General features: G+C 36.9%; 1 protein-coding gene across 3 annotated transcripts in view; it reads left to right on the forward strand.

Moving 5' to 3' along the window:
• The window catches only part of GRB14 (growth factor receptor bound protein 14), a 58,241-nt gene that overhangs the window by 4,489 nt on the left and 28,742 nt on the right, over positions 1 to 25,010 (forward strand). Inside the window, exon 1 of one of the 3 annotated variants that reach the window (XM_077181490.1) lies at positions 11,262 to 11,433. The exons of the other annotated variants lie outside the window; for them this stretch is intronic. Within the exon in view, the coding sequence (XP_077037605.1) occupies positions 11,371 to 11,433 (63 nt within the window). The 5' untranslated portion in view covers positions 11,262 to 11,370. Of the gene's footprint in view, positions 1 to 11,261; positions 11,434 to 25,010 lie in introns of those variants that run through there. 3 annotated transcript variants of the gene reach the window in all.

Raw genomic sequence — 25,010 nt, forward strand, 5'->3', positions numbered from 1 at the left:
CTTTTTCTTCTCTGCGTTTAATTTCAAGCATAGGGCAGGAAAATTGCAGAGTGAATTTCTACTTATGTCTTGTAGATTGCTATTATCAAAAAGGGTGTTTCTAAAAGAAAAAAAAGAAAAGATGCCTCTTCTGTCTTGTTTTTCTCTCCAAAAAAGATTTTCTGCTTCTGTAGAAGAAAGAAGTTGTCATGAATATCTTCTCTTTTATTCATAGCACCTGTGACATCTAAAATCTTTCTACTTCTAAATAGATTATTAACGTTATTTTGAATTCTTGTTTTTCTAAGCTGAAATTCTTACTGTCTTCTAATGATCTTTTATTGTAAGCTTCTCAAAACGTTGAACATGCTGCTTGAACAGCATGTTTGTGGGGTTGACTCACTGAAAATAAGTTTATAAAAGCAAATTGGTAAAAGCCATGTAGTAGAATAGTGATTTGCCTCTGTGCTTGGGAAGTGGTATGTCCATGTCTCTGAACATTATTTGGTCTGCCTCACCAACACGGCTGTCCATCTCTTTTCTCTCCTTGCAGTTTGGAAGGGTTTCGTGTTATATCTTTGAATAACAGAATCATTAAGTTTGGAAAAGACTTCCAAGATTGTTGGGTCCAACCTTTGACTAAACACCACCATGTTGGATTAACCATAGCACCAAGTGCCACATCCATTAGTGTCTTGAGCCCTGCCAGGGATGGTGACTCTACTGCCTCCCTGGACAGCCTGTTGCAGTGCTTGACAACCCTTTCACCAAAAAAATGCAGAAAAGCTGGCAGCCCACAGCTTGGACAAGAGCACTCTTCCCTGGGTTGGGAGCTGTCTGCATGGCCAGGCCCAGAGAGTGATAATGAATTGTGCTGCTGTGTCCAGCGGGTGTCCGGTCACCAGAGGTGTCCCCCAGGGATCAGCGTTGGGCCTGGTCTTGTGTGACATCCTTACTGATGGTCTGAATGAGGGCATTGAGCCTGCCATTAGCAAATTCAAAGACCATGGAAGTTGGGTCAGATTTTGATCTGCTGGAGGGCAGGAAGGCCCTGTGGAGGGACCTGGACAGGCTGGATGGATGGGCCAGACCAGGGGCATGAAGTTCAACATGACCAACTGCTGGTCCTGCACTCAGGATACAACAGCCCCATGCAGTGCTACAGGCTGGGGACAGAGTGGCTGGAAAGTTGGCCCAGCAGAAAAGGCCCTTGGGGTGCTGGTTGGCAGCAGCTGACCACGAGCCAGTGTGTGCCCAGATGGCCAGGGAGGTCAAGGGCATCCTGGCCTGTATCAGGAATAGTGATTCCTGCAGGGCCAGGGAGTGGTGAGGCCACGCCTTGAGTGCTGTGTTCATTTCTGGGCTCCTCACTTGGAAGAAGGACATGGAGATACTGGAGAGTGTCCAGTGAAGGGCAACAAGGCCCATGAAAGGACTGGAGAATGTGTCTGGTGAGGAGTGGCTGAGGGAGCTGGCTTTGGTTAGTCCCAAGGAGTCTCAGGAGGGTCCTCATTGCTCTCCTCAGCTCCCTGAAAAGAGACTGGGGTGAGGTGGGGGCTGGCTTCTTCTACAGTGCCTGCAGTGAGAGAACACATGGAAGTGTTCTTAAGCTGAGGCAGGGCAAATTCAGATTAGATAATTGAAAAATGCCTGCTAGGGTGGGCAGGCATCAGAGTAGGTTGCCCAGTGGGGTAATGGAGTCACCATCCCTGTTTCAGAGGCATCTGCACCTGGTGCTGGGTGATGGTTTAGGGGTTACAGTGGTGGTGCTTGGGTTGATGGTTGGACTGGGTGACTGTAAAGGTATCTTCCAAACTGGGTCATTCTCTGATTCTATGAAATGTGTTCAGATAAACTGAAGTTCATGTTTCAGATGGTAGATTTTTATCTGCATAGGCCAAGAAAATACCATTTTTCCCCTCATGTCAACACAGTGTGGTCAGTTTGGTGGATGGTGGGAAATGTTGCCTTCCTCTGAGGAATCAAGCATCTGCTGCTTCTGGGTGGAATCCATGAACTTGCATGGAAAATCTAATTGTGCCTCAAAGCTTGTGTTCTCTAAGAAATTACAAGGAACTGCAAATATAAAACACTGCACTTCTGGCTTTGATTATGATTAAAATAAATATTAGTAGGGAAAAGTATGAATTGTAAGAGAACTTATTCCGTTCTTGTTGTCTTTGGTAAAATGAACTAAGAAGACGTTACTGTAGCTTTATGGAAGCTTAGTTTTTTTGCTTTCTGAAAACAAAACCTGAATATTTTCACTGCAGTGTCAGCTCTTGCCCTGCTCAAGGATAAGCCAAAAAGTGTTTCATGACAAAAGTAGTTCAAGGTAATTAGTGCCTTGTTTCTTTAAATTAAATTAGAAGTGCAAAAATAAAACTCAAGTAAATCTCAAGGTGAAGAAAATCAGAAATTTTACCTTGCCTCTTTTGTCTTTCTTGATGTTGTAAACAAGTAGATATTTTTATCATGTAGAATCCAAATGTACTCCCACAATGTTCTTTCCAGGAAATCAGTTGTATGGAGACCTCAAATACATGTGATTGTAGTGGAATTGACTTTGCTTTTTGTATTCATAAAGGTTTTAATGTAAAGCTCTTTGACAAAGAAGAGCCAACAGGAATTTTATGTTTAAGAGCAGAGTTTTTAAAAATGTGTACTGTTCTAAGTTTATGAATACTATTGAGCATTGACTGTTGTAATTGGAGCACCATTTATTATTTTTTTTGACAGGTATAATTCAGGGTCTTCTTATGTATCTGCTTTGGAGCCTCATTTTCCAAAACTGCATATAATTCTACTAGCAGACATACAGGGCTAAGTCTTTGGTACTAAAATGTTTTCATGACGGATTTTTTGTCTGAAATATCTATTTACTATTGACTTTCAAACAGTGCAAAAACAAAAAGGGTTTTTTCTTTTTTGAAATGCAGTGATTCATAAATTTCCCATCAATTTCCAAGGGTTGCGACATCTTTTCCAACCAAAAGAGGCATTACTTGAATTTACTCTGTAATTCCAGCCTGTGTGTTTCTTACCAGATTTCCTTCCAAGCTGGGGACAATTGCACATGTCCTCCTTTGTAAGTTCTCAAATGTTTTCTTCTTTACAGCCTCTAAACATATATCAGTTTTCCCCATGGCTTTCCCTTAAATTACACAAAAAAAGACTTAGGATTTTAAAGTCAGAAGGGAAAGGAAAAACTCCTTCCAACCAGTTTATAGATTAACAGTAAAAACAGTTTGTGCAGAACTGAATTAAAGAGCTCAATGAAGTCTCTAATATAAGGATTGCAAAAAGGATTCAGTTGGATTCCTTTTGGTGATGTTTCTTTTGGTGGTCTGCTCCAGTTCCTGTGCTCTGTTCTTCATTGATATGGTTGTAACCTGTCCACCAAGGAAAGATTTATTGCAGTAGATTGGAATTATTTAGAGCCCTATTAAAACTTGCTATTTTAATGCAGGTACCTTTGTACTTTGAGCAATCATCTTAACACTGTGACAGTCACTTGTCTACAAAGGTAAAAATCAGGAGGCAAGGTTGGACAGTTTCTTTTTTAGCAATCTGGAGTATTGCCTGGCTTATACTGGAGGTGCCCTATCACAAGCTGTGTGATATATCAGCCTGGGGAAACTTCAGAATAATCACCTGTTTGTTTCTTTTTGTATTTTACTTTATCTTCTTTACATTGAAATTAGTTGCTTTCTGTCAAACTTCACGTCAGTGTTTCCTTTCACTTTGTTACTGTCCAAAAACAACTCAAACAAAGACTGTAAACATTAAGACTGTAAACATTCTAACTTCACAAAAATAGCATTTTTCCCCCCATTCTAATAGGCAAGAAAACAAGTAACTTTTGTGGTTACTAAGATACTGCCTCTGCAAGCTTTTTGCTTAATTTGTAACATCAGGAAGGTGTTAGGCTTTAAGTTTTACAGTTTTTACTTGTATAAAATAAAAAAAAATCATCAGTACTGTCAAAGATTTTGGTAGACATATTGCCAGTGTTTGTCAGATTGAAATGGTTTTAACAGTCCTTTGGATTTTGATTGTTTTGGATTCATCAGCCTAAAAGTCAAACCTGAAGCTGCTTATCTTTTTTTTTAAGCCCATTTTCTCAATACAGGAAACTGCTATTTGGGAAGTTCTATTTTGAACAAGAAACCTCTGTGATGTTGTAGTAGAGCTAATAACTTGTCTAGAAAAACCTCTGTAAATTTGGAAACCTTGATTTTTCCAAGAAGTGAACCCTTAATATTTATCTCTCGAATTCTGTGTTGACTACCTGGTATTTTGGCCCTGTCATGTCTCTGTGTCTAGAGCAGACGATGATACAAACATTATAAACTTCTTTGAATATGCAAAAGACTTGTCAGTTAAAGCCAGGTGAAACTGCAGGGAACTCTCTTATGCTGCTGAGTCACTTTTGATAATTCAGTTTTATTGAATTTGACATTAAAAGATTAAACTCTTGTGAATGGAGCTTGAATCCTCATAATTTTCAGAAGGAAATGAGATGTGATGGATACTAACACAGTTTTTATGTATAATTGCTCCCAGGGACAGGTACTTTTATTTAGGGTTAGACTGGAGAGCTGGAAAGTTTGGGTCATTTTGTAGCCACTCCATACCTGCCATAGACAGATCCATGATTAAAGAAATATTTTATTGACAGATCTTTTTTGAGGTTTCTTCTCAGTGATGACATTATCAGTAAGTGAGGCTGTGTTAAGCAGGCATGCAAAGGTCAGTATTGTGACAGCAGAACACTATTGGCATGTTCCTTTTATGGACCATTGTCTGAACTGTGGTTGATCAGAACAGATACACATTCCCCTCTGACTTCCTGGGACACACAGTCTAGATTAATCAGAATAGTATTTAGTAATAGTCATGAAATTCGATGAAGCCTTAAGTATTTTGTGGGGTTTTTTTCCTCCATTTTGTTTTTCCTCAATGTTCTCTTCTGGTCTTATAAAACTTCTGTTGTTGTTTTCTGGTCTACTTTTGCTGTGTCATTGCCCAGTATTTTAAACACCTGTGTTATATCAGCTACTGCTATTTTTATATCATAAACAGTTTATCGTTGCATTGAATGAGACTAGGGTAGTCAATGATTAATAATTAAATTAATTAAATTATACAGGTTTAGTAAAGTTGACAACTTAGATGATTCTTAATAAAGGTTTACAACCCCTTTTGAATGAAAAGGTGTGCAACAGAAGGAGAAAATACAAGGTACTTTATCATACATTTTACAGTACTAAAAAGTGTGTTAGATGATTGAATTTTCATGATTTTATCAGCATAAAACTTTTTTAATCTAGTGTTGGGGCATTAACTGAAGAATGGCGCTCAAATTCAGATCAGTTTTTCCGAGGGGTTTTGGTGCAGTTTTAGCATATCCTTGAATTACTGCATTTCTGATGTTCTGAGAGTTATTATTTTTTCAAATAAGAGCTTGAGAACTAGAGAAACAAGGAGAGCATATTCCCATCCTACTTCTGTGCATAAATGTTGGCACAATAAGTATAATTTAGCTTTTATATTAAAAAAGCCCCATGCCTCCATATAAACACCACTGTTAAACCCGGTCAGTTTTCACTAGGTGGAATTAACTTGATCATCCATGTAGAATAGTATTGAATATTTGTGATTGATAAAATAATTTAATACTCTTTGTACATTCATATTTCCTTGTATCTATTTACAGTAGATAAGTGAAGACTTACTTGTTCTTTCACATGATAATTCCAGAGCCACTAATACAGTATGGTTGTTCCCCCATGATTTTTGCTTCATGCTCTTTTTAACTCTTTGCAGTGGTAATCTTTACTCTGTGATAAGTGTAATTAACAGATCAAACTAGAGTTGTAATGAAAACTGGATCAATTAGAGATGTCACTGTTAGGACAGGAAAAGAACTCCTCAGTTTTTTCAGGTGCCTGCTGATATCATGCTTCACTCTCTGCTTCACTCTCTGCTTTCAGTTTCCCTTGCATAAGAAATGTATAGAAACTGTCAATAATCCTGAGATCTCTCACCCTTCCTACCACACTCTGTAGTAGAGGACAACTTATATCCGTGTCTTAACATCTGCAGATCACTCAGAAGAGAGTCTTTAGGATAATAGCTGTCTGTTGCTGCTTGTATAGCAGGAACAACAATGGCCAGGCAGTGGAAGGGCATGCTCTTATGGACAGTTCATGCTGATCTCTTTTTGTGTGTGTGCAGAGGCAGTAACTGATACAGCTTCCAGCTGGGGATTTCAGGGCTCAGAGTTTCCAAACTTTTCTAGCAGTTGCTTATTCCTACAAAGAAGATGTCACTTGTATCTCTAGCAAGTGGTGAAACTTGGCAATGATAAGTTAGAGATAACAGCTGACCAATGCCCATGTTCTCCGTGTTTGTCTTCAGCATATTTAAAGCTGCAACTTCTAAAGGCATTCACATTTTTATGACTGCTTTTGATTTGGGAATGAACAGAAAGGGAGACTTTCAAGCCAGAGTATTTAAGCATGCCTCTCATGTTATAGTCCTGATGGGAGTCACCTCAAATGGGAATATTTAAAAAGAAAAAGCTAATCAGGCCAACAAAAATCTTTCAAGAAGGGCAGTTGTGGGAGGAGAAATTAAGAGGGAGAAGAAATTAGACCTCTGCTCTAGTAACAATGTGAAGTTACTTTTCTCTTGTTTCAAGTCACAGAACATTCATTTGCAGCTAATCAGCTCATATTTTAGCCCAATAGTGTACATGATATTTAATACTGAAGTCCCAAGAGAGAAACATATATCGGTTATCTTAGTTGTGTGCCTGTGCTTCTAATTAGGATACTGATGAGGTGTTCCTGCCTGTTTCTGATATGCTTATACTGCATACTGGTAGCTCTGTCTTTTAGCTTCTTCACTTGCTATTATATCCACAGGAAATCAATATACACGAGATTGTCCTGTGATCAGAATGGGATTTTTCAATTACTGCATTCTTGGGCTATAAATAGCCTTTTTTTATTAGTTATCTTATGATAACTCCTGTTACTGATTACATTAAGACTTGGTGTTTATGAACAGCTGCAAGCTCTTGATAATGGCACAGAAATGGTATCAGCTGTTGAGAAACAGGCTGGAAGTTCACAAGAGTTTATTCTCATAATTGCTAGAATTCACTGCTATGTAGTGAGAGGGAAGCCCATGCAATAGGGTTTTCTTAAATAAGCCCATGCAAGAGGGTTTTCTTAAATAACTCAGCTGACAGAACTTCATCAGTGTGCTTTTCTATCAGGCTTGAACGTATTGATCACAAAAATAGGCAGCTTTGCAAGGAGCATGTGTAACAATGCTTCAAGATCCCCCCAGTTTGTGAGGAAGATTGGCAAGGATGAAAATCTTCATTATGTTCCTTGTGGCTCATACTTAGTGGATTTCCTAGGTACATTGTAATGCCTGTGTTGCTTTACAGGTAATAGAGTCTGTGTTAGTGCAACTGCACCTGCACCAGTCCTTATTGAGCCTCAGGAGCATGTACTGTATGCTCTGTGTGAAGACTATGACCTATTAGTTTTCTTTGTGTAAGGGACTATATGAGTAGAAAAAAACCACCTCAATCACTTTGAAACCTCTCTTTTGTGGGGTGGTTTTGAAGTAAGTAGTTATTTGTCAAGTGTATGTAAATGTACCTGTGCAAAAACCATGCTGTGTGTGTTTCTATGGTCACATATTAAAGGGCTCTTCTGCTAAAGAGACAAAGTGACTGTGCCAGGCAGACAGGAGCTCTCACAAGGAAGGGCAAATAGCACCATGAATAACTTACCTGATTTACCTTGGTCTTGTGTAATAAATTACTGCCTTAGCTCAAAGACAAGTACCAAAAATAGCATTAAAATTTTTTATAAACCTTACTGGATTTATATTATCTGGATTTTTCTTTTTTATCTACAGAAGCAAAAGCTGAGTGTGATTTGTTCTTGTTACGTATAAATGCTCACATTCCTGCATTATATCTGGCCGAGCTAGGAATAGATCAGCTCTTGTGACTCCGTATTCAGTGCCTTAAGGACATCACTGACCTTCCTCTTCTAGCAGGAGATCTCTATTCCATATGTTCTTCTAAAACCCTTATTGGAGTTACTAATTTACTAAGGGCATTTCAATTCTTGCCCACTCCATTTAGTCACGCTTTCTTAAGTGGCAAGAAGTAGAAGTGGTTTATATTTTGAAGTGTCTAAAAAGTATCTGCACAATGTTTTCACAACTGTATCTGGTAGCTTAGTGACAAAAATAGGAGTGAAAAGCTGCATAAACATAGTCATTTCAGCAAGTCAGCTGGATCTGATTTCCTTCCTGTCTACCAGCACCGGCAAAATTCCTTGCAGACCTGCCATGGACAAGGAAAATCTTTTATCTGTAGGAAAAAAAATGAAGTGGTCATATGTTTATCTGAAGGCATATCTGGCTTTCAAAGCCTTTCTGTATCTCACATTTATCAATAGAACTCCTCTTGACTTTCACGTAGTGAAGTGATTCTACAAGGCTTGCACTTAGAAGTTGTGTTTTATTCCATTTATTTTCTTAAATGTGTGTTTGTGAAATTTAAAAAAAGAAAATATTTTAATTAATGTTATATCTTTAGCACTCTTGGATGCATCCATGTTTACTTTCACTAGTATACATAAATTACTGTAATATTTTTTTTAAACCTAATCATTATTTGAATATTGGATTTTTATTACCAAGTCAAATGCAACACTTAGTTTTTTGGTTACTTTCTGAATGGGTCTGGTCTGTTCATCTGATTGGAAAAGATACAATACAGATAATTGCACTGAGGAAAATGAGCCTTTGCTTCACCTTGCAGACAAATGGGTCAATTTTATTCATAGAGCAAAAAGCTGCACATGCTTTCAAGAGCCAAGGACCTTCAGTACCCAAGGGTAAGGAAAAATGGCTTGGGCTATTTTTGTTTCTTTCCCAGTGAAGTCACTAATGCAATGCTGCAAGTTCTACAGCTGCTATTACCCAAACATTTTTTTATAAGATCCGAGGGAAAAAGAGTAGAGGGAGTTTTTTGTCCTGGTGCTGCAATTATGTGCATGTCTAATATTCCTTGAGTAAAACGCCTGTGGGATCAGGCTCTGGTACCACAAGTTTTTTTCTGGCTTTTACAGCAAAATTTTGGAGCTATATTATAGAATTTTGAAAACATGCTCCCACAGGAAATAAAAACTGTGTGCCTGAAAGGTAAAAACCTAATTGCAAACACTTGACATTTATCATAGCTATCTCTAGTAGAAAAGGATGTTAATTCCAAATGTTACGTAAGTAACACTTTAAACTTGATCTCAGAAGTACTTTTTTATTTTATTAAAACAATCATAAAGATTTTGGACTGGAGTTGGACAAAAATAAAATGAAATAAATACCTTAAACCTAAAAGATTAGTTGCTATGGATCTCTTGCTGCTATAAACTGAATGTAAAAGGAATCAAAGTTAAAAGTGAACCTTTATTACGAGGCAAGGCAGTGAATTGTTTAATAACATTGCTGTATTTTAATTGGTATATGGTTTTATTAGAAGCTCTTGTTTTAAAGCTGACAACGAGGATCAAATGTCTGTCTCTAAAGAAATTATCTTTGTGACTTGGCATAAGTTTCTTACCAGTTTTTTTCCTTCCTGTATGTCTCAGTCAAGGACAACAGGTTTTGAAATTTTAGGAAAATATTTATCTTTACTTCCTATTCCTTGGCAGTATTTTATTACTAATTGAGAGCTGGTGGTAAAATGCCAGTGCAATGCAGGTTTTAGTTTTTGGAGGGAGTTGTATATTTTTTTGTATTTATGGTGTTTGCTCCTCTTGTTCATCAACAGAACTTATTTAAGTACTACTGATTTTAGGATTTGAGAAGGGTGATTTAGCGTGAAAAGAGATGCTTTGAATTCATAGATTCTGAAGTATCTCAGTGGTGCCAGAGACTTGTTATGTATTTCCCACCTGGAAAACTCTCAAATCAGAAAATCCCATGAAATAAAATTGTTTATTTTTAACTTGTCCTTGTACAGTTTCTTATGTCTTGGAGATGAGATTCTTTTCTAGATACTTTGGGATTAATACAGAGTGTGCTCATTTCCGCTGGGGGAAAAAAAACCCCTATAAATATGTTCTTGTGAAATTTAGTATGGATTATTGTAATATTTACCAAGTCAGTCCTGAATACTTTTAGGACCTATACATCAGGTGTATAATCAAAATATGCTTGCAGTGACTGCCTATGAAATACAGCAGCCTGCATATCTGACACGTTATTCTTCAAGAAGCTGTGAGTGCTTAATACTAATAATTTTTTTGAAATGTCTGCAATCTTCAGCTATGAAAAAGCAATGTTTCTAATAGGAACTGCTTGCTCAAGAGTTATAAAAGAAATACCCAATATCACAATTCTAACATCTGTTTATTAATTTGGTTTACTACAAGAATTTTGCTTAGTCATGCTGCATAAAAGCAGAAAAAAATTTCTGTTATTAAGTGCATTATGAGACCTTTAAAAAGAACTATAGCTTGCTTTATCATTTAAGCAATACAAAATGTTGCCTTTTTTGACAAAGGAGGAAAGGAGAAACCCAGATTTCCTTTGTCAAATCATGTTAATGAAAATAGATTTTTTTATGCAGGTATTTGATTCATAAAATAATTATGTGAATGGGGGTGATCAAAAACTTGGGTTCATAAAACAGTCTTAAATGTCACTCCGTGTAACATTTTATGTGTCATTATTTCAGGCCTTGGTTGCATTGGAAAGGTAGTAATTGCATTACTTAAAGTAAAAGGGATGTTTTGCTTCTGCTTTGAATAAAGGTAGTTAAGAATCATATCATTAAACTCCATGGATTCATTAAATCTATTCTTGTGCTCAGTTACTTCTCTGGAATTCAAAGATCAGAAGCACTGAAGAATATTTTGTTTCCCTGGAAAAAGCCAGAGAAAAAGCCCCAAGACTGTAACCACTCAGTGTGAGGTGTTAGAATGCAGTCTTTAATGATTTGGTTTTGTTTTGACAGTAAAGACAAAGCTCTGAGTGATAGAAATGCATGTTGTTCTGCTTATTTTTATAGCCAGAGATAGTGTGGGCATTTCCAAGGACAGAACACAAGTTTTCAAGCTCTTTGGTTGGTTGATTTCTATTTTGTCCTACCCCAGTGTGTTCTGTCATTGGCTTTGAGTAGGACTGAATTCACATAAATGGAATGACATTTACTAGAGCCTGAGTCTTTGTGCTGACTCCCCAATATTTAGCTATGAGGAATTAGGTTTCAAGAAATATTGCTAACTACTTTGTTCTGCTTCGTGTTATCACCTGGATGAAGGTTGGCAAGTTCTGTGAAAAGCAGACATGAATTTGTCTTCCAGAAGAGTAACATTGCCTGCAGTTATGCCAATAACTCTGCAGAAAAGGGTATGGCATTTAAATCAGTCTTTTAATTCTGACATTAGTATGGGTTGATAACAATGTTTAAACATGGCTGTATTTATTTTTTCACCTTTTCTTAAATTTCTCTAGTGTAATAATAATGTTTCTTTTCTGATAAATGTAGAAATTTTTTATTTCATTATGTGAAATATGTTTGCTTATAAATATATATGTGTCCACAATTGAATTTTTTTACTGGTGCTCTTTTCTCTGTAACTATAATTTTGTACTTTGTGGAGGAAATTATTTTTCTTAGAGATTAATGTAGTTTTTAAAATATCCTGATTGCTTTAAAATATGCCCCTTTCGAAGGCTGAGATACTGTTCTTAACAAAGGATTACTGGAGTCTGCTTCCACAGGTTTTGCATCAGCCTTAAACACAATGTGCTTTTGCTGACCTGTTCTGGCTAATGCCTTTATAGTGGATGGCCCATCATGTATTTTGGGAACCAGGGTGACACTGGACAGTGTTTTTCCATAGCCACTGTAGCTTGCCTTTATTTGTTATCTCAATAAAAAGTGTAAGCAGTGCAAAATGATTACATCTGTGTGCACTAGGATTGCCTAGTGTAACTCAATGCGTTGGGGGTATCTGTGAAGTTAAAAATACACATGGAAATGAAGTACAGAAATATGACTCTCTGCTGAGCCAGATATGTTAACTTATGAGAAGTTATTTCAAACAAGTTGTAAGTTATTAATTAGTTCGATTTATTTTGTAAATGTGGAGATATTTTTCAAAACCTCATTGCTGCATAATGTGCTTAACTCATTGTTAATAGACTCTTCTGTTAGTCAGTGGCTTTTTAATGTACCAGCATTGTGAAAAATGAAAGTTCACTGAAATATTGCTACAGTATTAAATGGTTCTCATGAGCAGTTTATGTGGAATGCAGCATATATTTATGGCATTAGTCCGGTGGCTCTAAAGAAGTATATAAACACATAACTTTTATTGATTTGTGTTATAAATGGTATTCATTTATATTATTTCATTGTTTGAGTTGGAGGGGCAGCCTGTGAGCATAATTGGGATTGATTAGTGCAGATTAGATTATGCTACTGTCTCACTAGCATGATAATATACTATTTTTCTGGTATGAAAACTCTAACATTTAGGTATGTGCAAGATGTTCACAGTGTCAACATGGTGTTATCTAACAATTTGCAATATCTCTGTTACACTTCTCAAAAATACTCCTTTAAAAATTGTGGTTTAACTTCTCAGCTCTCATTCTCTCAATCTTGTGGTTACCTTCCAGTCCTGTCTTCCTCCCCCTAACACCCCTTTAGAGCTCAGATCTTGAGTTGTCATAGTTATTTTATTTTTGTCTGGGTTTTGTTAATTGTATGTAAGGAGAGGAAGGTCTTTGTTCTTTCAGTGTGTAGTTGTGTTAGACTCCTGTGGTATGCACACAGCAGTACTTGGTGCTGTGTGGGAGGGGAGAGGTGTAACTTCACTCAATCTAGCATTCAGAAGGCTGGGAAACTCAGTTTTAACTGTAGTGTATATTTCAGAGGATTGATTTTTATTTTTTTTTATGTTGAAAGATAATAATTCTCTGACAAAATACAAGTTTTTTGACAAATTCACAGTAAGATAATTTTCTGCACATTCTCTCTCATTTTTTTTCCATGCTGTTATCAAATTAGCTGCCAACAGTTATTGGCTTTACTGCTCTTTATCTATGCACTTTGTAAGCCCAAAATAAAATTAATGGAAGCAGTAGGAGGAAGCAGCATAGGGTGTTGCCTTAGGTAGGTAGATATTGGGTTGCACACTGTTTCAAAAAATTCTTGAAGGCATGTGTCCTCACTGAGGTCTCACTGTGTGCCAAATTTAATAGGCTTGTTAAAGCTTGTGATAGCTGTATCTAGGCATGTAGAATTCCTTCTGAAAGTATCTTTTCTGTCTACAGAAGGGGCTTTGTTATTTCTATAGCGATGCCTTAATTTCTAGAACTAGAATACTGCATGAAGGGAAGGTGGGCAGGAAAGAGCCATGCTGGTGAGGGGTGGCTGACATATGTGCATGTGTAAATTTGTTTGTGTTTCTCATGGACATTAGAACCTTTGCCTTAAAGTGGTGTAATTTCTACTTTTTGTTGCACTTGAAGGACCTGGAAAAGTAGGATTTTTACATTAACACTGCATAGTCAAGAGAAACTTAACTATTAGCTCATGAAATACTCTTTTAGTGTGTCAGTCATTACAAAGAATTATTTCTTAAATTCGTGGAATAGGTAATTGTGTAAGAAGTCTAGTTTAATCACAATACTACAAAAATTGCAAATCTTTATTTTCACATCTCACAAAAGGTAAAATTTTGCATTGTCAATGTGCTTAATCTGTTCTGCCAACTTCTTGAGCACTTAGGCTTTCTCATTTTCATTCAAAATGTCTAATATACTTTGTCCAAACTTATTTTATACTTTCTGTTTTGAAGTCTGATGTGAAGTACTTATCACAGTTGATGTGTTTTGTTCTTAAGTAATATATTTTTAACTAAAGCTACTGAGTCTTGTTTAGGTTTCAAGGGGTCTTGTAACACAGATGGGAAAATCACATGCTTAATGAACATGGGGAATTATGTATATTGAGTGCTATCACAACCAGATTTATAGTTTGTACTGACTAGACATATACTTAATCCAAGTCAGAGTAAATGATTTTATCTTTTGTATGAATAACTCCATACTCTTCTAAAAGTACTTAAAAAATTAGATTTGAAAGGTTATAATGCATTCAAGACACTGTTTTACAGTCAAAGACCAAGGATTTCTTCAATATAAACACAATTCTATTAGATTTGTTACATGGTAAGGAGAAGACTTAGGCACTTGATGTTGTATGCAAGGTGTATAAACAGAGACTTGCAGTTTTTTTCCACAACAGCTGTGAACTTCATAACACACTAGGTCAGATGATGTTCAAAAGCATTGTGTACACAGTCAATATGTATTGCAGATTAATAATTTCCAGCAATTCTTATAGATTGTATAGTGTCTTTTAATTGAAAGAAATATGACAAAAGAAAGATGTGATTTTAGATTGCTCAGATCTAGGACTGGGCATGAAAATTTCAATATATTCTTGCATCTTTATTCCATCTATTTTTCTGGCCCAAAATCACATGCTGCTTTAATCAATGCTTATCCCTCCCCCAAGGAAAAATGGTCGCTTAAGCCAAATTGTACTGAGAATTAGTAATGTCTGTCTTCAAGGCTAAGAGCATGAAAGTAATTTTTCAGTTTTGCGTTTGGACCCCTGAGATGAAAGGCCAGTGTGCTAATCCAGGAATTTTACATAAGGCACTTTAAGTGACATGATAATGGTGTCATTAAATGGATACCTTTTATACAATTACTGGATACAAACCAAGCATTCATGTATGAAACATCTCTTCATAAGGACAGTTTGAAAAATAGTAATTTAAAAATACAAAAACAATGCCAGTGCCCTTTTTGTCTTTCATACAGTAAGAGAAATAAAAGAAATACAATAATAAATAATATAATCCAAGACCAGGTTGGATTGGAGCTTTGAGCAATCTGGTCTAGTGGAAGGTCCCCATGGCAGGAGGACTGGAATTAGATGATCTTTAAAGTTTTTTCCAGCCCAAGCCTTTCTAGGATTCCTTGATTCTATAATACAGTAATAAAATGTTTCTATAATACAGTAATGTAAGGACAGCATCCTGCAAAGTTCTGAAGACAGCTGAGAGGTTTCTTGGAGATGGAGGGAGTGGGAGATGGACTTGAGTGGGCTTTAAAGGCTTTTAAAGGCTTAAGGAGCAGTGGTCAGAAAAACTGTGGTGGTTGAGGTGAAATTTTTTAATTTAAAGTCTTTATTTAAATGGAATATTTCCTTTAATGAATTATTGAGGGGTCTGAGAGAAGATAATGGGGGTAATCACAGGTAAATCATTAGAATGGGTGTGACTGGAAATTCAGTACAGAATTATGTCTCAGACATAAATTACTAGGATAAAACATCACAATAGGCTACTTCTTTATCTGCAGTTTGTTACAAATTGAATAAAGGTTTTGAACCAGAAAAACAGAGCCTCCTCCAGGGAGGGTATTGCAGCACTCATCCCCTTTTTATGATGTAGGCCAAATAAATCTAGATCTGAAACTATTCTTGAAAAGAATTTTAGACCAATTTTTGCACTGAATATGTACTCCTTATACTCAAGCATGCACTTAAAAGATGGATTCTGGTAAAGTCATCATATATTGGTTGACCAGTCATAGTTCCTGCTTTGACTAGCATGAAACCAGTAAAACTTCCTTCTGTTTTTATTGTGTGCAAAAATAATCCCACATGTATAAATGAACTCAAAATGGAACTAAATTTAGCAGTCCTTATGGTTCAGGTGCAGGCAGGGAAAGGGAGTTTTTTTCTGTCTTTTGGGATTCCAGTCTCTAAAAGCAATCAGATTTTCTAGAGTGTTTTGTACACAAAACCATCAGTGATCTGGAAATTTAAAATGTACAGCATTATGCTGCATAGTTGCCATGAAGGGTAGATAGAGATGTATATGTGTATGTGCCTATGAGAGGGTGAGTATTAAGTGCACTGAGCTTTTTAAAAGTCCTTTAAAATCTCAGTGGTTTAATGCACTTGGCCATTACTTGTCCTTTGTATAGTTTGACAGGGTTTAGTGGTACAATTAACATTGCACTTTGTCTCCTCTCTGTCTTCAGTTCTTGAACAGATCTTTGATATGTTTTTTTCAGTTTCTTCTTGCTTTCTTTGAACATCTAACATTCTTCATACAGTAACCAAGGAAATTGGCAGTGTTTAGTGCCCTACTCTGATCATAATCCTCTTCTGTGGGCAGAAATCCTTTGGAAAAAACCCAGTTTTTTCATCAATTGAAGAAAGTGCTTGGCCATTTTCTAGCTCTAGTACTTTAGTCTCCTCTTGAATAAATTAGGCTTCAAGAAGTCAGAACTTGACCTTCAGACTGTGTTATCTGGCCTTGAAGTGTATCAAGAGCTACTGCTGAATAGCTATTTTTGCTCAAGTAAACCCCATACCGATTATGCTGCATTGCTGTATGTGAAGGGAGAAACTCAACAAACAGCACACGAGGTGTTGGTGTGAATCTTATGCAAAAGATCAAATTTCCCTTACTTTTATGTCTGTTACATGTTACTTTCCACATGCATAAGCAAGTGCCTGAAAAATTAGAAATTTTCTTTACTTTTGATAAACTGAAGTTACATCACTGAATGCAAAGAAAACTCATCACATTGAACCAAGGAATTATTCATATTTAGACTTGCTTTCTTCCTCATTTTCATGCAGTTGCTATAGGCACTGCCCATGCTCCATTCTTCCTCACTCCTTGTTTTTCTGCCTGTTGGTCAGGAACAGAGGCAAGACCAGCCCAATAAAACAACAGCTGCCTTAAGGATCTAAAGAAGTTATGACTGTTTAATCGTGTATTTGGTTTGCATGGCAAGGTTTTGGTAACAGGGGGAGGGGAGCTGTACATGGGTGGCTTCTGTGGAAGCTTCTAGAAAGTTCCCTCTATGTCCAATAGAGGCAATGCTAGCTGGCTCCTAGGCTGACCCCATCATCAACAGTGGTAGTGCCTCTAGGATAACTTATTTAAGAATGCAAAAAGGTTGTTGTGGAACTGGAACAGAAGAAAGAGAGAGAACACGTGAGAGGAACAGCCCTGCAGACACCATGGTCAGTGGAGGAGAGGGAGGAGGTGCTCCAGGCGCTGGAGCAGAGATTCCCCCACAGCTGGTGGTGCTGACATGGTCAGACATCTGTCCCCATGTGGGACCAGGGGGGTGTGCAGACCCACCTGCAGACCCTTGGAGGACCCAAGCCACAGCAGGTGAGTGCCCGAGGCAGGCTGAGACTGTGGAAAGCCCACAATGCACAGGCTGTGGCAGGATCTGTGGGAAGAGCCCATGCTGGAGCAGGTGCAGAGTGTGAGGAGTCCTCCCCCTGAGGAGGCAGGAGCAGCAGAGACAATCTGTGATGTACTGACTGCAACCTGTGTTCCTTGTCCTGCTGCACCACTGTCAGGGACGGGGTAGAGAAAATTGGGTGTGAAATTGAACTTGGGGAGACCGGAGGGGTAGGGAAATGTGTTAGAACATTAAGTTTTATTTGTGGTTTGATTGATAATAAAACTGGTCTCTCCTAGTTGAGTCTGTTTAGCCTGTGATGGTAATTAGTGAACGATGTCTCTCCATCCTTACCTTGACCCACAGGCTTTTTGCTATATTTTCTCTCCTCTGTCCAGCTGAAGAGGGAAGTGATAGAGTGGCTTTGGCGGGCACCAGGTGTCTAGACAATGTCAACCCACCACAGATCAAAATGCCTCAACTGATCCAATTCTGTGGTAACACTGGAAAGTTTAGCCCAGTTCCAGTCTGTCTAAGTCTCTTACATTAGTAGTGACTTTCTAAAATTTTTGTTTTGAAGTTGTCCATATTCAGTTGCTTTCAACCCTTTATTTATGTTTACATTATTTCAAGGCAACCAGTTTTTCACAGTTTAAAGTAGTTATATAAGAACAGATTTACTCTGCTGCAGTACAGTTTATAATGGGTGCCTTGGGAACGGTACAAAGCAAAGCGAGTCAAACTTGAAGTTGCACTTTCCAAGGATACACATTCACGTTCTTCACCCAGAGTTGTTAGGCTCTTGGCATGTATTGCATATTTCATCATAGTTCTCATATTTCATCTCCTTTTTCTGGCAGATCCAAATGGCTGTCTTGGACTGCTGACCAATATCTTCACCAAAACTCATGCTTGGGCATCAAAAACGATAATTTGGAGAGTCATCTTTGATTCCTTTCTTTCCCATGCTTTGCACATCCCTGTAGTTGCTGCTTCTTGCAACTGGTGTTTTTGCAGATACCTTTTTTGTTTGGCACCACTAAAATTCATATAAAGGACTGGGACCCGGGAAGAGGTGTTCAGTTTACACTCTTAATGCTTTTCCTTTATTTTCTACTGGAATCCTCTTTTTTTCTTCCCACTATTCTTTAGTGCATTGTGATTTCTTCACAGTCTTTTCATCACTCTTGTTGCCTATTGTATAATTTCTACTGACAACCTTTGCCCTAACATAGTGTTGTGCTTTTTTTTAAGGCCAGTTGGATTGCTTTTCTGAGCTAGTCAATCCTGTTCTCCAAGAGGTTAGCAATTAAATGATATCTAGACCAAATAGCAATTGGAGCCCTCAGCTTTTCTTGTATTGGCCCAAAAGCCAGGCTTCAATAGCTCATCATACCCATCAGCTGCATATGCAAGTCCTCAATGTTGTTATTTTTCCTTTGGTCCTGTTGATTGTCACTTGTTGGATTGGTGTCTGTCACCATCTTTTTGGGTATCTGTTTGACAAGACTTGTAGGATGATCATACAGAAATAAAATGCATATATTTATGGTAATATGAACATGGCTTGTGTGTGGGCAAGCGAAGCAGCAGCCAGACAACCTAGCAGACCTCTGATGTAGGGTATCACAACAAGTGTAGAGATGGGAAATGTGCTGCTGGCTTCTGTTTTCCTGTGGGACTGAAGACTGCTCAGTCTATGTATCTCATTTTCATTTTAGAACAAATGATTAGAGGTAAACATAATCAAAATAGACTAAATTTCTGAAATTATCACACCCTTTTAACTACATCACCTACTTATTTATCTTCCTTTTCATTTGGTTCCCTTCTTTTAGTCTGCTGCACGTGGTGACTATTACACTTTTGCCAACAGTCACAGGAGCTGGTTTCCATGCTCAGATGCCCTTTGTCTGTTTTTCTGTTCCTTTATGGGTTTGAATTTGCCAACAAAGCCTGCTGACAAATCTGTAATAACACAATAGTGTATAGTTGAAGGTTTTACATGGTTTGCGTAGACTTCCTACATTTACTGCAGGATTTACTCTTTATTTGGATTTTATGCTTTGGCCAGAGGGAACAATGCTATGTGAATAAAAAAAATGTTCAGAAGTGCTGAGAAATAAAATTTTCTGTCAGAATACCTATCCTACAACAGTTAAACTTTGCTCTTACATTCCACTGATGGCTAGAAACAGATACCCAGAGATGACAGTACTGGACTGATGGCAGTACTGACCCAGCAAAGCAAGTTTTTTTGTCATATACCAAGTGGCAAAGTATTTCAGCATCGTAAAGCAACCATTTATTACAGTAGGTTACTCTACATGGCCTTTGTCAGATTTGCTCTGGACATTCCTTGTACCACTCCAGAAATACAGAGAAAATTTTCAAACTGTATCTTTAGCTAAAAATCTAAACTTTGCTTTGTCTTGGAGTCTACATGATTTTCTCCTCTATATATTCTATATATTCAGGGGAATACACAGCTGATATAGTTGATGATAAAGGCATTCTTCTCTTTTAAGCTGTGTTACAGTTCAAGCCAAAGCTTCTGTTTAAAATGGCCAAAGTGAAGGAGAGTTTTAAGAAAAAAATCTGTTCTCCTTTTTTTTTTCTTATTTAAAAGATCTATTTCAGGACTGCTGCAAAGGAAATAGGAAGCTAATTGGTCTCTTAACAGTGTTATTCAGAGACTTGGTCTTTCTCAGCTTTGCAAGAGATCTGCTCTACTGAGAAACCAGCAACATGGTGTGAAAAACCTGGTAGAAACAATAGGTACTTCTTTTTATAGCTGGTATCTCTTCAGAAACATAGACTGCAGCCAGAACGCGGCAGTAACAGATTTGCTTTCTCTTGTGCTGGAACACAGCATTCTATTTATCTCTGACAAGCGAAGGATATGTTGGACAAACTGCACTATTAAATACAGAAAGCCTCATTTAAATAATGTTACTGCCTTGACATAAATAGGGACAAGCTATACAAACATGAGGCTGATAACATTTTGCCCTCATCTTCGTTGTACACAGAATACAAAAAACAGAAGTATATTTTAGTGGCTTAGTATTTAAATTTCTTTCTTCCTCTGTCTTCAGACATGACTCATTTTCTGTTCATTTTCTGTTTGACAAACTTTTTTTTAAAAAATGAAATACTAAAGCGCCTTCTTAAGTCAGATTCTTTGAATTCTCCAGTATGATTGTTCCATCCCTCTTTTTAAGTCCAGTTAGTCTAACTGGATGTTTTCCATCTGTCTATGCTAAGTGAATTCTATTTATTGCTTTTGTATGTAGTAAAATGTAAACCTGCATATTACTATTAAATATATAGAATCTATTTAAAGCTAGGAGTTTGCAGGCAGTGTGGAAACAAAGGACTGAAGATAGTAATACCATAAGTTTACTAGTAAGGCTAATACGCTGATCAGCTCCACTAAATTAACTTTTCATGAAGAAAAGTTCATGTGAATGTACACTTTTATTAACCTGAATAATCAAGTTTGGTCTGAATATTAATCTCTTTCAGTCAAAAAAAAAAGATTTTTGAACCTTTATCAGAAAGGGCTTGTTTTGAGGGTAAAAACTCTTAGCTATTACCAAGGGGATTTTTGTACCTTGCTGGTTTTTTTAGCAATCTTCTGTGTATTTCATGAGAAATAATAAGGAAGATCTGAATGAAAATAATGGGTCATAAAGCATGTACATTTAGCCAAAACAACTGGGCTCTGTTAGGAGGACTGTATGAGCTGAACTCTATGAAGGAGCATTGTGATTCCAAGACCAAGTGGTGATGCTTGGCATAAGGGAGAATAACCTGTGTACATTTACGCAGTGGTTGGATTACGTTATGGTCTCAGCTGAGTTTTCAAATTACTTTCCCTTGTATATAGAATTTTACCCAAGTTTCATGGAAATTTAACCATTAATTAATTTATTTTTAGTGGCTCGGAAGGTGTAAAACTCTCTTGCCTTCCCGATCATCCATGTATTGTGTTTAGATTAATTGAAAAGCCATGCATAATGTGCACTGGAGATGAGAGGGAACCTTTGCTGGATTGGCTGTCTTTAAGTGGTAGTCCTAAGAGGACAGGAATAGAGAGCCATTTACCTTTCCCTGCACCGAGAAGTTTTGTAAATAGCCTTGTGTCAGGGGTTAATGTATAAAGTTAGCATTAATAATATTTTAATGAAAAATAACTAAGATTTATTTTTATTGTGGCTAGTAAAACATGGTTCTTCCATTCTGATTTAGAGGGTTAATATGAGTAAGAGCCTGAAATTACTTGACTGTAGATGGCTATTCTAAAAATGAACTGTGTATTCCAAGTTTACCTTTATTCTGTAGTCTATTTTTTCATAATTGTTTAATTTTCAGCTCTTTTTTTTGAAGGACCTGGGAAAAGTTATTGATACCAGTCAGTGTAAACTGCATTACCCCACTGAGATTTTTCAGAATTATGATGGTTACTCTAAATCACTTCAGGAATTGCAATGAACAAAATGGAAAAAAGTTTTCGTAAATGTAAGAGTAGGTTTCCTTCCAGGCAGAGACAGATTTAGGTAATGATTCTTTCTTAGCTGCCTGGTGGTAGGCACTGGTGACTCACAAATTTGCAAAGCGATACCCAAAGTTAATCTGCTGCAGTAGCCCTTGGGCTTTTCCACTTTTTCAGGTCTGAGCAGAACTTTATACTCAGTGCAAGCAGATGAAGTGATAGATGGAGCCTAAGCCTCCCTTTCCACTGGTGCTAGGATAAGCTGAGGTTTGCAATTCAAATGCTAGACTGTATAACCTCCTGTTAACTATTTGCCTTTTTATTTCCAGTTTATTTCCATTTTAAACAGACAATTTTATTTCACCTATAAAGACTAGATCTGGGAACCTGTTCCATACCTATTGTGAATAATTAATGCAGATAAATGATTTAGCTTCTCTGTGGTGTGTTTATCTTGTATAAGTGCTCCTTCAACAGCTTAATCATTTGGTGAGTCTGCTGATTTTCTTTCATTTCTGATGTTCCATGGAAGTGTATTATTTGAAATTTTTGCTGATAATATTTAAATTTCCTCACAACTTTCTAGTTATTTACACACATCTTAATAGTTGTATTTGAAGTATCTTTCACTGGCTTTGTTTGGAATCTCCATAGTTTGAAAAAAAATTTGGTAAGGTAGATTAACTTGGGACTCCCAATTTAAACAAATTGTTTGATCTACCCCTACCTTTCCTTATAAATAATGTGCATTCTTTTTAAGGAGTTTATTGTGGGTTTTACTTCTGTAGATCTCTTTGTATTTCTCACTCCTGATTTGGTCCTTTGTGGTAATGGCTGTTGATGGTGATAGATCTTTCACTTTTAATCTATTTATTACTGCCATTCCTACTTACAGGATTTTAAACTTCACAGTGTTGCTGTTGCTATTTAATTCTTCAATTATTGTAATTTTTTGGGCCAAGTGTCATTTAATTATCATATAGTTTACAAGACTCTCACTTTCTGCTCTAAAAGTAGTTGTATTATGAGTTAATTTTCCAACACGTGAACTTTTCTAGACTTTGCCTTTTTGTTCAGTTTTATGCAGGGAAATGAAATCTTCTGTAACTATTTTATTGCTATCTTTAACTACATTTTGTTTCTGTTGACCAATATTGTTAAATTGAATACATCAAATTCAGGATTAAGTAATGATATTTGTATTTTAGCTTCCCTGTCATGTCTTTCAAACTCTGTTTCTCTTCAGTTTTATTGACGTTGTCTTTGCCATGATTGCAAGTCATATTGTCCTCATTCTGCCATTTTTTCCAGTATCATGATGTGATTGTCATAACCTTTGTTTGAAAGAACTTCGCTGGTATATTTTTACGCATAGCCTATTACAATTTGGAGATCTGCATAATTTAACCTCCCTTTTTATAATACAACATACTTACACATCTAAAGCAGCAGTCAAGTGAGGAGGTATAAGTTCTCTACCAATCTTAATGAGTTCAGTCTGTTACCTTGCTGTACAGAAACAGATTTCACTTCCCCTGCCTCATGTTGTTTAAAGCAAAACTGAGGCACTAATGCTGACTTGCCCAAAGTCAGGTGGCAAGTATGTCTTTTGAAAGTAAGAATTGGACTTTTTTGCCTGTATGTAATAGAAAGTATTTTTTGTTACTTCTTTGCATTGCTATTCAGTTTCTATTTTTGGTGTAATTTTCTAATTCCTGGGATGGTCATGGGTGGTTGGATTAGGCAGGGCGTGGAGTTTGTACCATGAGTCTAAAGTAGGGGAGTGGCTCTGTGGTCTGCATCACACAGACAGTTGCCATAGTGCCATAGTAAATACATTGCCACAGAAGAACATTACAGAACATAAGTAGAAATTGTTTTAACTGATAAAATAGGCATATTTTTAACATGAAATTTAACAAGTTTCTAAATACTTTCTAGAAGAACATTTAGGTCTAAAAAAATTTTATGTTTTGAGGCAAGAAATTTTTTTAATTGCTAGAGAAACTGACCTTGTCCGTCATCTTACATTGGAATAAAGACTGGAAATTAGCATTATTTTTACTCTTTGAAATGTCATTTTTAAAAACGGTTAAATTATGGAAAAAGTATGAGGTCCTTCTAGGTTGTGGAAGGAGAGGCAGACCAATTTTCCTAGTCTTTGCTCTTCCTTCTTTGCACTTTGGTTTCATTGCAAGACAGAAAATAGGAGCTGTGTTCCTTCTGCCTCTTGAAGCTATACTGTGTTCCAAATGAGAAGTCAAGATGTGAACAATTAGACATTGTATGCACCTTGTTTTAATGACAGATGTAAATTTCTGGAAACTGCTTGAATCCTTTTGGCCTGGAAATCTTCCCTTTGGAGGAAATATTGGAAGCTGACATTTTATCTTGCATTCACAGCTGATAAAGAACACAGTAAACTTTACTAACATGCTATTTGTTTCTAACAACAGTTGTGACTTAACTTCTTAAATATTTTTATGAATGCAGAATTTTGCTGACTCATACTAAACCAAGACAGACTGTTGCTAGAAGTCATAAACCAGTTCAAAATGCTAGAAGTTTCCAAGCGCTTCCATTGTAGTTAAAATACACTTCAAATTCCTCTACCCTTTGCCAATATCAATAAGCAAAAAATTTTGTCTAGCAGGCAGAAGGGTTGGGAGTTGGAGAACAAATGCTGCAGGCAAAAAGCCTGATTGTTAAACTATAGAGAGGGGTTAGCAGAGTATCAGGCCAGCATTTCAGGAGAAGTGTGACACCCTGGGAGTGTAAGAATTTTCAAAGCCTGGTTTTGCATACAATAATTCTGCATTTAACAAAAATGTGACAGAAATGATAATGTAATTACAAAAATGTGCAGTGTTTTATTTGGGGGAAAGGGGGGAATAATTTTAGAAATCATAAGCTAAATTTAGGGGCTTTTATCTTTATAAATAAACATGGCCCTTTTTTTTTTTTTTTTTAAAGATGCTGATTACCCACTGTGTCAATGGCTAAACAGAAGCATTAAGAATCATATAAATGTCAGGTCATATTGGTGTAGGCGCCTAAATATGGAATCTGTGTGGTATTGGTTCTTTTTCTGTGGGTTTCTACCTGGCTTTTTTCACACATTAGGACTTTGGTTTGAAATTTTAAATTCCTCAGTGCAGGGCATATGTTTGTGCTGTTTCTGCAGATT

Source organism: Agelaius phoeniceus, chromosome 7 (assembly GCF_051311805.1).
Source record: "Agelaius phoeniceus isolate bAgePho1 chromosome 7, bAgePho1.hap1, whole genome shotgun sequence".
Classification (NCBI taxonomy): domain Eukaryota; kingdom Metazoa; phylum Chordata; class Aves; order Passeriformes; family Icteridae; genus Agelaius; species Agelaius phoeniceus.